The sequence below is a fragment of the Macrobrachium nipponense genome, chromosome 2, assembly GCF_015104395.2.
Source record: "Macrobrachium nipponense isolate FS-2020 chromosome 2, ASM1510439v2, whole genome shotgun sequence".
Lineage (NCBI taxonomy): Eukaryota > Metazoa > Arthropoda > Malacostraca > Decapoda > Palaemonidae > Macrobrachium > Macrobrachium nipponense.
Genome location: NC_087201.1, coordinates 52,325,175 through 52,337,879, shown reverse-complemented (window position 1 = coordinate 52,337,879; position 12,705 = coordinate 52,325,175). Strand labels below are relative to the sequence as shown.

Here is a 12,705-nt window from a genome sequence, read left to right as displayed (position 1 = left end):
TTTTTAATATGGTTTTGGTGGCAATTTCATTACTCTAGTTTTGCATTGTGTTTTGGGACTGTGCCTTGGGCAGGGGCATTGTGCTTTTAGACCTTGCTAGCCCCAGACTTTTCCTTGGTGACAATGGATCCCACTGTCATAGAAGACGATACCTGGCTAGACTGCCATGTCTGTACAAGTTAAGATGAGTGTCATCCAGAGACAGTAATTATCTGTACCAGCTCTCTTAACAGGTAAGGAACCAACAAGCATTTTACTAAATGCCAGCAATTTCTCTATATTTCTTTTCATCCCGTAATATGAATTGGAAGCTAGTACATCCATGTATCCCACCTCCTACAGTGTTGGATTCAGCTATGTATTTACTTGGTAAGTATACATAAAACCTCACTTTACTATAACAACATAATTTTTATGTAAGCAGCTTACTAAGTAATTACATAGCTGAATCCCTCCATCCACCCCTCTCATAGATGTAAAGGGCATAAACAACTGAACACCATGCTGAGTTGCTTCATCTCTACCCCAAAAGTGGGCGGAGTCAGTGGCCTAGCCAAAACAAAATAGTGCCACCGCAAATTTCCAAAATTCTAGCTGCGGACAGATAGTGAAACTATAGCTGTGTAATTGCTTGGTAAGTATACATAAAGTCTCAATTTATTATAAAAACAATTTTTTATATAGTTTGTTCTGCTACTTATTTTAAGAGGTTAATCATCCATTGTTATTCATTATTGTTAAGGAGACATTGAAATGCTACACCCTGGGGGTAACTTAATCGCGATGGGAGGGGAGGAACTAACAACCACTGCAGACACAAGCACAGCAGCACTTCTGGCATCAGCGTCAACAGGGTCTTCTGAAGGATCAGCACAACAAATTGTAGCAGACTCACCGCAACTTATCAAGAGTAGCCTAGGGCAATTTGTGGTCCTTCAGCAGAATCAAGTAAGTGAAGGAATTAATGTAAAATAGTGCTGACAGTTATTGGTCAAAATTTGTAGAATTCAGCTCTAGAATGATTCCAGTGACTATATTTTTTATGAGAGTGTGGGTTGGGGAAACTGGTTATTTTATGTTGCTCTTGGTCATGTTACTATTTACCTGTCACTTTTTGATAATTAGCCTATTGCATTTTGCATGATGTGCTTTGTCATTATCTTTTGTTGTTAATCGTAAGCAATTAAAGGGAAGTTGTAATGTGCATAGTATAGGATTTAGTAACAAATGGTTCTGTTTTAGATCATTCATTTTAATTCTCTTTATTTTCAGAACTCCATCTCCCTAGGGTCTCTAAGTAACCGTATCATGACCTCAAGTGGCCACATAACAACGATGGCAGGCTTAGGCAACAGCAATAGTAATAAACAAGTAGTTGTTAACACTACGCAGTTGGGGGGATCATTAAGAGCACAGCCAACCATGGTCATGGCCCAGCCTGTTGTTCAAACACCGCAGGTTCGGACAGTACAACTAAAACAAGCCCAGCAGTCACAGTCACAAAACAGTGGAGTAAGCTGATGCATTGATCTTTTGAGATAGTAATGGAAAAGTGGCAGATGGTTGCTAGATGATTTTCTATAGTATTTGTACTCTATCAGAATTTTTCAGAATGAATTGAAGTATGTTGATAAATATTTATAAGTAAATGCATTCTTCTTTAACTTAATTATCTAATACTAATTTTCACAATTATATTTGTAGACTGTGACCAAGGTAATAATTACAAGTCAGGCAGGAGGTGTTAGTAGTCTTAGTGGACAACAGCTAAGGCTTGTGACTAGTCAGAATAGTGGAACGACACAAGTATCAGCTTCTCCAACCAAACTGACTCTTCAGCAAGCTCAGCAGATGGGTATCATTGGACTTTCACCATCAAAACCTGTAACTCAGTCACCCAGTAAGGTGAGGTTGAAAATATGTATTTTCATATGTAAGAAAATGACCATTTTAAATTCAGAGTGAAGTCTTTGTGTACAGATTGCTTAAACTTCAACTTGTTCCTATACAATATACAAACCATCAGTCCTTTGCATTAGGAATTACTTTTGGCAAAACTGGAAAATGGCTGGTAGGCTTTTGAACAAGTAAGTTAGGTAGTTTAACTACTGTTTGGTTGGAAGGAGTCCTGCCCACCCGAATGTGTGGCAGGGGAGGGGCTCAGTCTGACCAAGACATCCTGAATGTTCAAACCTCTAAGGAGGCTCGTACATCCTGAACTGGTGATGGAGGGTCTTCTCTTCATACCAGTGAGGGCACAGGCAAGAGAGTTGAGTCACACTGGTGCCTTGGCGCTCCCTGCCAGTACTTCCAACAGTACTTGGCCATATGCCTGGACTGGTGCTTCGGTGTCTAACCTTGCTGAACAGCTGAAGATACAAAGAGGAGGTCCCCTGCTCAGACTCCTTTGTCAGAGGCTTCAGCATGGAAGAGGTCTGGGGCATGTCGTGGGGAGGGTGCAATTCTTGCCAGCTAGCCGCTCCTCTCACTCAGCTCCTCCCAGCCCTCCGTCCCGTTTGTGCGATCAAGGTGGCCCAGCCAAGTTGAGTGCTCAGTTCAAGCCAGGGGCTTGTGAGTACCCAGCCTAGCTTGCATGAAGCTCTCAGTATTTCTCAGGACAACACTTCAACAAGTGTTGCAGTCATCACTGCGAGTTGGTGACCACATGGTTTGCCTTGCCTGCCAGGTCTGTGGACAGGACAGGTGAGAGTGCTTGGTCTTCGTCACCTGTTCCCTCACCTGTTCCCTCAGCCTCTTGGGGCTTTACCAGGAGGTGCGAGGCAGACAGGGGACTTCGATGAAGTGTCTTGTTGAAGTCCTAACTCTCAGTCATTATGTTTCTGGCTTGATTCTTGGATCAACCATGTCGTATGCCAGACTAGTGCAGGAAGGACCATAGGGGTCTGGAGAGGCTCCCCCTCCTGCAGGGAGAGTAGATCAGGAAGACTGCACCCTAGAAGGGCTCAAGGGTCCTTTGCCCCAGGATGTGGACACCCCCAAGATACAGAGGATGTTTTCTGAGATCATAGCACTGATTCATCAGCACAATGATCTAGGGGAAGGGAAGGGACCACAGCCTCTTCTATGGACCATCCTTCCCAACTCAAATCCTTTTGGGGGCCTAAGAAGGAACCCAAAACTTTGACAGGATTGCCATGGTCCTCACTTGCTGAAGGTGTATTTGATCTCAGACGAGGTCATTGCTGACTAAAACAGGTTGACGACCTGGTTCGTCTAGCCCCTGGTCTCTCGATGCAGCAGCTTACTGTAGAGGCCATCACCCTCTCACAGCAAGAGGCAGCGAGTCTGCAGGCTACCACCATGGCTAGTGCTCTAGGCAGTCTCCTGGCTGGCTCTGTGAGCCTTCACAGTATCCAGGGATGCTGTCCTAACTCAATTGACCAGGTCAGTAGGACCCAAGTCAACTTTGACCTTAAGGAACAAACCATTGCTGGGTTCCTCCTCTCTCTTCCCTAGAGAGTTGGTGGATGCTGCAGGGGGACAAGCACTGAGTAGAGAATAAAGACCACCTTGTTCACCAGGCAGTTACCAAGACCTCCAGGTCTTTGTGTGTCCCTGCGGCCCGGCCTTGGGGTCAGGCTAGTTCTTCCTCGGCCTCTGAGATGACCAAGTCTTCAAAGGGTGCTTGTGGGAAAACCCAGCCTTCTTCTTCCTCAGTCGCGACCCTTTCAGCCCTCCTTCCTGTCAGGTAAAGGGGGGAAAAGGAAGAAGGGGAAACTCAAGGGGCGGCATTCCCCTCCAGCTGCTGCTACGGGGGGGGGGCGTTGCCTGTCAAGCCATGGGCAACTTGGCAGCGACATGGAGCCGAGACCTGGGTAGTTGATGTCCTTCGGGAGGGATATCTACTTCCCTTCAAGTTTCAGCCTCCCTTCACCAACGAACTGGCCTGTCTCCTGACGTATGTTGCAGGCTCACCAAAGGACATCTCACTCAGGGAAGAAGTGCAAGCTATGCTGACGGAGGGCGCTATGAAAGTCGTGTCGGATCGGTCTCAAGGATTCTACAGCTGCCTCTTTCTTATGGAGAAAGCTTTAGGGGGATGGAGACCAGTCATATACCTACTTCCCGTGAACAGATTCGTTCCCCAGATTTGTTTCACGATGCTTAGCGGCCAATCGGTTTTATGCTATTGTCAAAAATATTCATTAAAAAAACAAGGTATTTTAAGGTATTTTTACGGCACAATTTTCGGTTAACAGCGCCGCTAGCGCCGTTATGTCTAACGAGTACATACATTTGTAGGAAAACTGTTCGGACCATAAAGGTTATGCAAATGATATTAAAAAATGTTATTGAGTTATTACATAGGTATTAGGGTAAACTTTATGCCCCTGATGCTGTTCTATGCCAAAAATATGGAGTTAAATAAGTGCAAATTTAGCGATTGATAGGTCCATTTATAAATGATCATGCTTTTATGTTTAAAATGTGTATGAAAATGTATAATGTATAGGGTATTTTCATTTCTGCATATAAATATGATACAAAGGCAGCTTTTGAAACTGCCCTCCAGTTATCAAAGAGGAAATTTTTTCATGTTCGTTTTTGTGAGCCGCCTCCTGCTGCTCTTCCGAAAATATAGTTAAAAAAAGTGCAAATTTAGCGATCGATGTGTCGATTTATAAATGTTCATGCTTTTATGTTTAAAATGTGTATGAAAATTTATGTTTAGGGCATTTTTATTTCTGTGCATAAATATGATACATAGGCAGCTTTTGAAACTGCCCTCTACGTTATAAGAGGATGTTTTTTCATGTTCGTTCTTGTCCGCTGCTGCTGCCGCTCTTCCAAAAATATAGTTCAAAAAGTGCAAATTTAGCGATCGATGTGTCAATTTTATAAATGTTTATGCTTTTATGTTTAAAATGTGTATGAAAATGTATTATGTATAGAGTATTTTTTTATTTTTTCATAAATAGGATACAAATTGAGGCAGCTTTTGTAAGTGCCCTCCGCACATACAGTAATACCTTGGGTTACGAATTTAATCCGTTCCAGAACCTGCTTCGTAACTTAAATGGATTTTCCCATAAGAATGATATAAAAAGCAAATAATGTGTTCCACCCGACCATAAATGACCATTTCAATTCATATTTTTCCATTTATTTTTGTTGACTAAGGTTGAAAATTTGTGTAGGAATTACATAAAATTATAAAATTGAAGAATGAAATTAAATATAAACTAAATTTAATATGCATGCGCAGTAAAACCTGAACTTTACCCTAGGCGAGTGTGGCTGCTGGCTTGACGGAGACGGGAGGAGGGGAAGGGGGAGGAAGAGAGGGTTAGGGCTTGGGAGGGAAATCTCCTTCCGTGAACACTTCTGGAAGACTTTCTGGTTCTTTCTCTTGAGAGCAGTGTTCACTACCATCACTAATCTTATGCTTACGCGACACTGTGTCGTCTTTCACAATTTTGAAGAAATATTTTTCTATGGATGCTTGCTTTTGCCTGTTCTTTAAAATTTTATAGAAATGACCCACTCCATTATTGATCAACAAATTTGTTGCACGCCCTGCCGCAGCCTTATTTGGGTAATTTTTCTCAATAAAACTCTTCACAATTTCCCAGTGTTTAAAAAAATCCTTGATCTCGCTCGAAGGAAGCGACTGTGCAGTGTCTTCCCCCTCCTCCTCAGATGAGATCTCCTCCGTTACCTGTCTCTGTTGCTCCTTGTGCAGCTCCAACAGCTCGTCGGTCGTCAGCTGCTGCCCATGCTCAGTCAGGAGGTCCTCAATGTCGTCCGTGTCAACCTCCAGCCCCATGGATTTGCCCAAGGATACAATCTCCTCTTCAACTGCCCCCTCCTCGACGGGTTCGAACCCCTCAAAGTCTCATTCAGCAACGCAGTCGGGCCACAGTTTCTTCCATGCAGAATTGAGGGTTCTCCTGGTGATTCCCTGCCATGCTTTATCAATCAGATTGAGGCAGTTGTAAATAGAGTAGTTATCCTTCTAAAACTCTAAGGGTAAGTTTGGTGCCTTCCATTACCTCAAAGCAGCGCTGGAACATACCGGGGGCAAGAACTTGACTTCAATAAACTTGAATTCGTCCAGTAAGTCCTCTTCAACGGATGGAGGATGGCAGGAGCATTGTTCATCACAAGTAAGGCTTTGAATGGGAGGTCCTTCTCCCGGAGGTACTTCTTCACCTCGGTACCAAAAACCTTGTTCATCAACTCGACGAACAAGATCCTCGTCACCCAAGCCTTGGTATTAGACCGCCAGATACCGTGCAACAGCTTCTTCTGCACGTTGTTTTTCTTAAAGGCTCGTGGATTCTCTGAGTGATACATGAGGAGAGGCTTAATCTTGCAATCCCCGCTTGCATTGGCACAAAACAGTAGGGTTAGACAGTCTTTCATGGGCTTGTGACCGGGAAGTGCCTTCTCTTCTGCTGTAATGAACGTCCTCCTGGGCATCTTCCAGAATAACCCCGTCTCGTCGCAATTGAAGACTTGTTGGGGGAGGTATTTCTCGGAATCCACAAGCCTTTTAAACACTTTTACGTAAGCCTCTGCTGCCTTCGTATCTGAGCTCACAGCCTCACCATGCCGAACAACACTGTGGATGCCAGTCCTTCTCTTAAAATTCTCGAACCAGCCACGGCTCGCCTTAAAAGTGTCTTTTTCACTGTCCGCTGATGTGCCTGGCTCATTTTTACTTAAATCTTTGTAGATCTTCCGAGCCTTTTCGCAAATGATGCTCTCATTTATGGAATCTCCTGCCAGCTGCTTCTCGTTTATCCAAACCATGATTAAATTTTCTACGTCGTCGAGAATATGAGGCCGTTTTGTCAATACTGTGACACCTTTCGATACTTTACTGGCTTTAATTTCTTCCTTTTTCTTCAAAATACTGCAGATCGTTGATTGCTACCGTTTGTAGAATGCTGCAATGTCTTTCACGCGCTCGCCTTTATCATGCATTTGGATAATTTCCTTCATTTCAACAGTAATCATCTCCTTCTTTCTCATGCTTTCCTTCTTGCTGCTTGCCTTCATCATCTTGGGAGCCATTGTCTTTAGTATTTGAGTAATATTAACGTATAAGCACTATCACGGAAACACAACACGTGCACAAATCGCTAAGCAAATTTGAGTGTGTATCACGGAGAAATGCGTTCAATCTTACCGCCAGCGAGAGTGAAAGAGTTATGGTTTGAAAAGGGATGTGTTGGTGGAAGTCACGTGACCCTTGTTAAGTTTTGGTAAAAAAAAAATGCGTTCGCAGATCCCACGCTCATCCGATGTAAACAATACAGGCGGGCCCCCACGATGGAAATTTGCACATTTGTATTCCAAGCGAAATTCGGATTCCAGAATGAGGGCGTCACTTCGTAAGTTAAAAAGTTTGTATACTAATTGGTTCGTAATCCAAAGTATTACTGTATATCAGAGGATATTTTTCATGTTCATTCTTGTCTGCTCCTGTTCCGAAAAATGCATTACAAAGACTTCACGTGGTTATATTTTATTAATTTGGGAGCTAATTATAACTCATTTTGTTAATGAAACTTCAGCTTTTTGTTATAAGTTTTCATGCATTTATGTTTAAAATGTATATGAAAAATGTATTACAGGGTATTTTTTTTTAACTTTTGTTCATAAATATGATACAGTGGCAGTACACATGTCCATTTGAAGTCTTTGTAACAGCCCTTCAGTCGTGCCCAAACAATATTATTTTAATTTATATCATTGAATCATGTTTTTAAACATCTAACTTACCTGGTAGTTATATATATAGCTTACGTCCCTGACGTTGGCTATATATATAACTATCAGGTGAGTATGTTCAAAAATTTATTTTATTATGAAAATATTTTTATAACAAATTATATTTACAATTGTTACATAAATTGATTTTAAAAGACAAAACTCGCGTATATATTCGATTTTGCCACAAAATATAACTCTGCAACTCAGTCTATTTTTTGCTTTGTTATGCGAGAAAAAAATTGAGGAACGACCCTATTAGTCGAGATGCCGCTGCTATGTAGATGGCATAGTGATGAAAATTAAGATAAGCACAGAAGAAAAAGTAAATATGTGTCTTCCTCATAAATCTTTTAAAAAGTTATATATTACTTCACTGTATCCAATAATATTGTATGTATTCTCATATTATTGTATTATAAAATACTATGGTAAATCTAAGCCAGTATTCCACAGAGCAGCCTATGTTTTAGTTGGAAATCAGCTGATGGCAAATGCAAGTTTGTTTTGCCATATTTAATGCAATTCTGAGCGAATTTTCTTGCTTCTAGTTAGCATAAACGAATATCTAGATACTTGATTTATATGAGACAAGGTTATTTTTCCTTATATACGACATGTTTTTAGGAGGAAATATTACTTGAAAGTCTCGTTGTGATTGTGAACTAATTTTCTTTTTTCGTTAACAGATTACGTTGGCGGCATGTTTATTGAGTAAAACAATACGTAGTTCCATTCACATTTTTCCTTTATATCATTGTAGTATGAACTTTACGTTATTTATCTTTTATCAGCGTGAAACCAACATTACAATGTGTTCTTTCAAGCACAGTAGTTTTGATTAAAATGATTTTATCTCAATTTTATCTACGGTTGTGTTTGATGGCATACATTTACTGAAGTTTTATCCTTGTTGCCAATGCACGATAATGGCCATTAGCAGCTTGAACAGTTTTCTCAGCTTCAGCTATAACTAGGTTTAAATTTAACAGTATATTTCCCTAATGACATTGATCTATAGCGAATAAAGTTATTACATGAAGATATCTGTCCTATTCTACATAACGTCATTTATAACTACAGTAATAGTGTACTATAGTACGATGATTAACATACAAGCCAAATGGATGTTGTTATCCAATTTGGTTGTACTTAAAAAAAGTTGTTTCTCGTTTGGTTGTTCATGGCTGTACACGTTTATGCAATGAGTATAACGTTAAAACCATACTTTCATCATTCTCTTTTGCTGTTTTTGATCTTGAGTAACTAGAAGATGGGATAAATTTAGGCTATTGTAATTTGGTCTCATAAAATTGGATTGTAACTTGAACACTACAGCTACCTGTTTACTGTATAAAACCTTATTATATCTTTACATACTCTGGACACCCAAAGGATTAAAACTAGGCTCTTTTTTTTTCGCTTTACAGTATTTATAATGCTATAATGCACTGTACATTGCTACTATACAGTAAATTCTACAGTACAGTGGACCCCCCATATTTGCGTTCTCCGGATTTGCGGACTCACACATTCGCGGATTTCTCTCGGGAACGTTTCCCCACATTCTTTGCGGAAAATTCGCACATTCGCTGTATTTTTCTATGAGAAATATCCACAAATTCCGGTTTTTTTTTTATCAATTTCATCATAAAATGCACTTTTTGTGATAAAACACTTAAAAAACCAAGTATAAAAATTTTTAGTGGGTTTTTCTTAAGTTTTAACTAACAAAATAGGCTTTCTTTTTTTAGCATTTTTATAGAGGTTACAAACATTTGTGGGTTCTAACTATTCACGGGAGGGTCTGGTACGCATCCCCCGCAAAAATCGCTTAGCATTGGCGGCCAGGAACGAAACCTCTGCTGCCAAAATGAGGGTCGCCTGTACTGGTTTAGCTGGATTTCTTTTGTATCATTTACATATCTCACAATTTCCAATCAGGTCCGTTAGTAACTTTTTTATTTCCTCCTTTTCTTTCTCTATTAACCCATCACTCCATTGTGCATCCTCTGTCAGCTTCCATATTTTATCTCCACTTCCGTGACCAAACTGTAAATGTAATTTCTTCATTGTGCTCTTAATTTCCCTCACTCTCTCTCTTCGAACCCTCCAGTAATAATTCTTCTACCTTCCTCCTCCTTATAGGTACTCTTAAGTGACCCTGTATGTCATCTCTTAACTTTACTTTCATTCCTCCCAGATACTTCTATTATAAGAATTTTCTTTCAAATTTATGGTCATACCCCTTTTGTTCATGGGTTGCTTACTGATTAGCCATGGTATATCACCCTGCAGAATTTCTCTTCAAATAAAACTTCTTGTTTTTTAATATTACTGGTATTTCCATTACTCCTTTTGACTAAGAAGATGTCTCACCAAAATTAAACACTTTGTTAGACTCTGTCCTAGTATCCTTCATTCTCATTAACACTTCCTGACTCGAATCCATGACAATGCGTGCTAGTCACAATTCTCCGCAAACTGTCGATTTACACCCTGTATTTAAAATTGCATCAACCATTTCCCACTACTTTTCCTCTATTTTATTAACTTCTGCATAAACTTCTTCTTCTGGCCCATTTTCTGTTTTCAGCTTATATTTTCTTCTTGTTTCGTTTCAGTTTTCTTCCTATCCCTTAAACACCTATTGGACGTATTGTACATCGACTAAACTTGTCTGTCGGGTGCTTAATTGACGTATGATACGTCGACTACAAAAAGTTTTTTAAAATATTTGGGGGAAAATAGTTATAGGCCTAGTTTGCAAAAATTTGAATTGATGTGCCTTGAGGGATGCTGGGAGTTCATGAATCAAGCTGTTGTTTTGTTTACAAGCGTTACCCAGGCGCGCATGCGCGAATTTCTTTCTTCTCGCACTAAAAAGCATCCACGCCACATCTCAGAAATTCTTTTGTCACTGTCATAATTTTTGCACCGTTTTATATTAGCCGTTACATGGAATTTTATATATGAAAATGTGTGCAATTTCATGTAGAATACAACAAAAATCGACCCATGGTTGTAGCTTTTTTCAGTTTTGAAATGTTTTCATATAAATCACGATAAGTGCCAAAATCAACCTTTGGTCAACTTTGACTCGACCGAAATGGTCGAAAAATGCCATTGTAAGCTAAAACTCTTACATTTTAGTAATATTCAATCATTTACCTTCATTTTGCAACAAACTGGAAAACTCAAGCACAATATTTTGATTTATGGTGAATTTATGAAAAACACTTTTTCTTTACGTCCGTGGATGGTAACTCTTCCGAAAATCTCAGAAATTCTTACGTCAGTTTGTCGAAATGTTGGCACCGTTTTATAGCAGCATTTACATGAAGTTTTATATATAAAATGTGTGCAATTTCATGATGAATACAAAAAAAATAACTCATGGTTGTAGCTTTTATAAGTTTTGAAATATTTTCATATAAATCACGATAAATAGAAAGAATTCGACCTTCAGTCAACTTTGACTCGACCAAAATGGTAGAAAATTGCAATTGTAAGCTAAAATGCTTACAGTCTATTAATATTCAATCAATTACCTTCATTTTGCAACAAAACGGGAAGTCCCTAGCACAATATTTCGATTTATGATGAATCTTTGAAAAAAATTTTTATATGTCCGCACCTTACAAATTCATGCATCATTTTGTGATAATATTTTCTCTGTGTTGCTTTGATCATTTTACAATTTGTTATATACCAAAATCATCGCAATTTTATGTACAATACAATAAAAATTAACTCATTAGCTTTAACCGTTTTGCTCACACGCGATTTGTATACAATTATATATGAAATTTTTTCTGCGGTTATATATTCCAATATTTATAAATTATAATGATTTTTTTTTCATTTTTGATGGTTGCATACTAAACTTCAGGCAATGACAAAAAATGAACTCTTAATCTTAAAAACAAAGTGTACTGTGATGTTTTAAAAAAAACTTTTTTTAAGCTCTGGCGCTAACTCCCGAACGCTTCCGGCATACGAGAGACACTTTGGTAAATAGCAGCTCAGTGTTTAAGGGCTATTATGAAACTTTTGAGGACAGTCCCTAGCCCAATGCCATTCCGAGCTGCATATTGCACACAATGTTACTTTCCCTTCATTGTTTATAGGATTTCTTCCACCCCTACCTCTGTTCCATCTTCCCTGATATCTTTGGTTTTCCTTCCCTCTCCCAGAACTCACATTGCCTTTTGACTCCCACTATTCCTGTTCCTCTTTATTCCCTAATCCCTCAAATAGTCTTTTCCTTGTTTTAGACACTGTTTCGAACTCTAACTTTCCTTTTCCACAAGCTGCTGATTCCATTTGCTTTTCCCCATTGCCCTGTCGCACTTGGATGCTACCTTTTTGTACCTAATTAAAAAGTCCCTCATCTTTTCATTCTGTTCTCTTCTTATTTGAAAATAGTTTTTTATTCTATTGTAATTTTCCATTAGCATATCTTTTAGATAGGCTTGATCTAGTTTGGCTGGGATTATCTTCGAACTCTCTGTACCCTTAAGTTTATCTCTTTTCTAATCCTTCTGCAAATTCTTGCTCTTTCCCTTTTAAGCTCCTCCTCATCTCTATCGCCGGGTATTTTGTATCTTCTCCAAACAAAAATAGCCAATCTTCAAATTGACCTCTCCATCCTTTGTACTCTTCTTGTATCCCGCTAAATCTTTGACATTCCCTTCTCCATCTAGTCTCCCTTTGTTCACTGTCGGATCCAGCCATCTTTGATCCTAGCCTAAGCTTTCCTTTTGAACACAAATGTGCAATCTACCCACCTGTACATGTTCTCCAATCCCAGTATACTCCAGCTTAAACCTTCAAACAGGACCACAACAAGACTTACAACCCAAACACTCCTATCTGAGAGAGAGCTCTCTTCCACCAACCAAACAGCCCCATGCACGTGTCTCCAGATGCCGCCGCCATTTTGTCTTCTATGATGTCTCGCCT

General features: G+C 39.5%; 1 protein-coding gene across 2 annotated transcripts in view; it reads left to right on the top strand.

Moving 5' to 3' along the window:
* The window catches only part of LOC135220575 (protein lin-54 homolog), a 242,885-nt gene that overhangs the window by 88,098 nt on the left and 142,082 nt on the right, over positions 1–12,705 (top strand). For both annotated transcript variants that reach the window (XM_064257821.1, XM_064257820.1), the window contains exons 4-6: positions 743–948; positions 1,273–1,512; positions 1,705–1,905. In XM_064257821.1, coding sequence (XP_064113891.1) covers positions 743–948; positions 1,273–1,512; positions 1,705–1,905 — 647 coding nt within the window. The remainder of the gene's footprint in view (positions 1–742; positions 949–1,272; positions 1,513–1,704; positions 1,906–12,705) is intronic.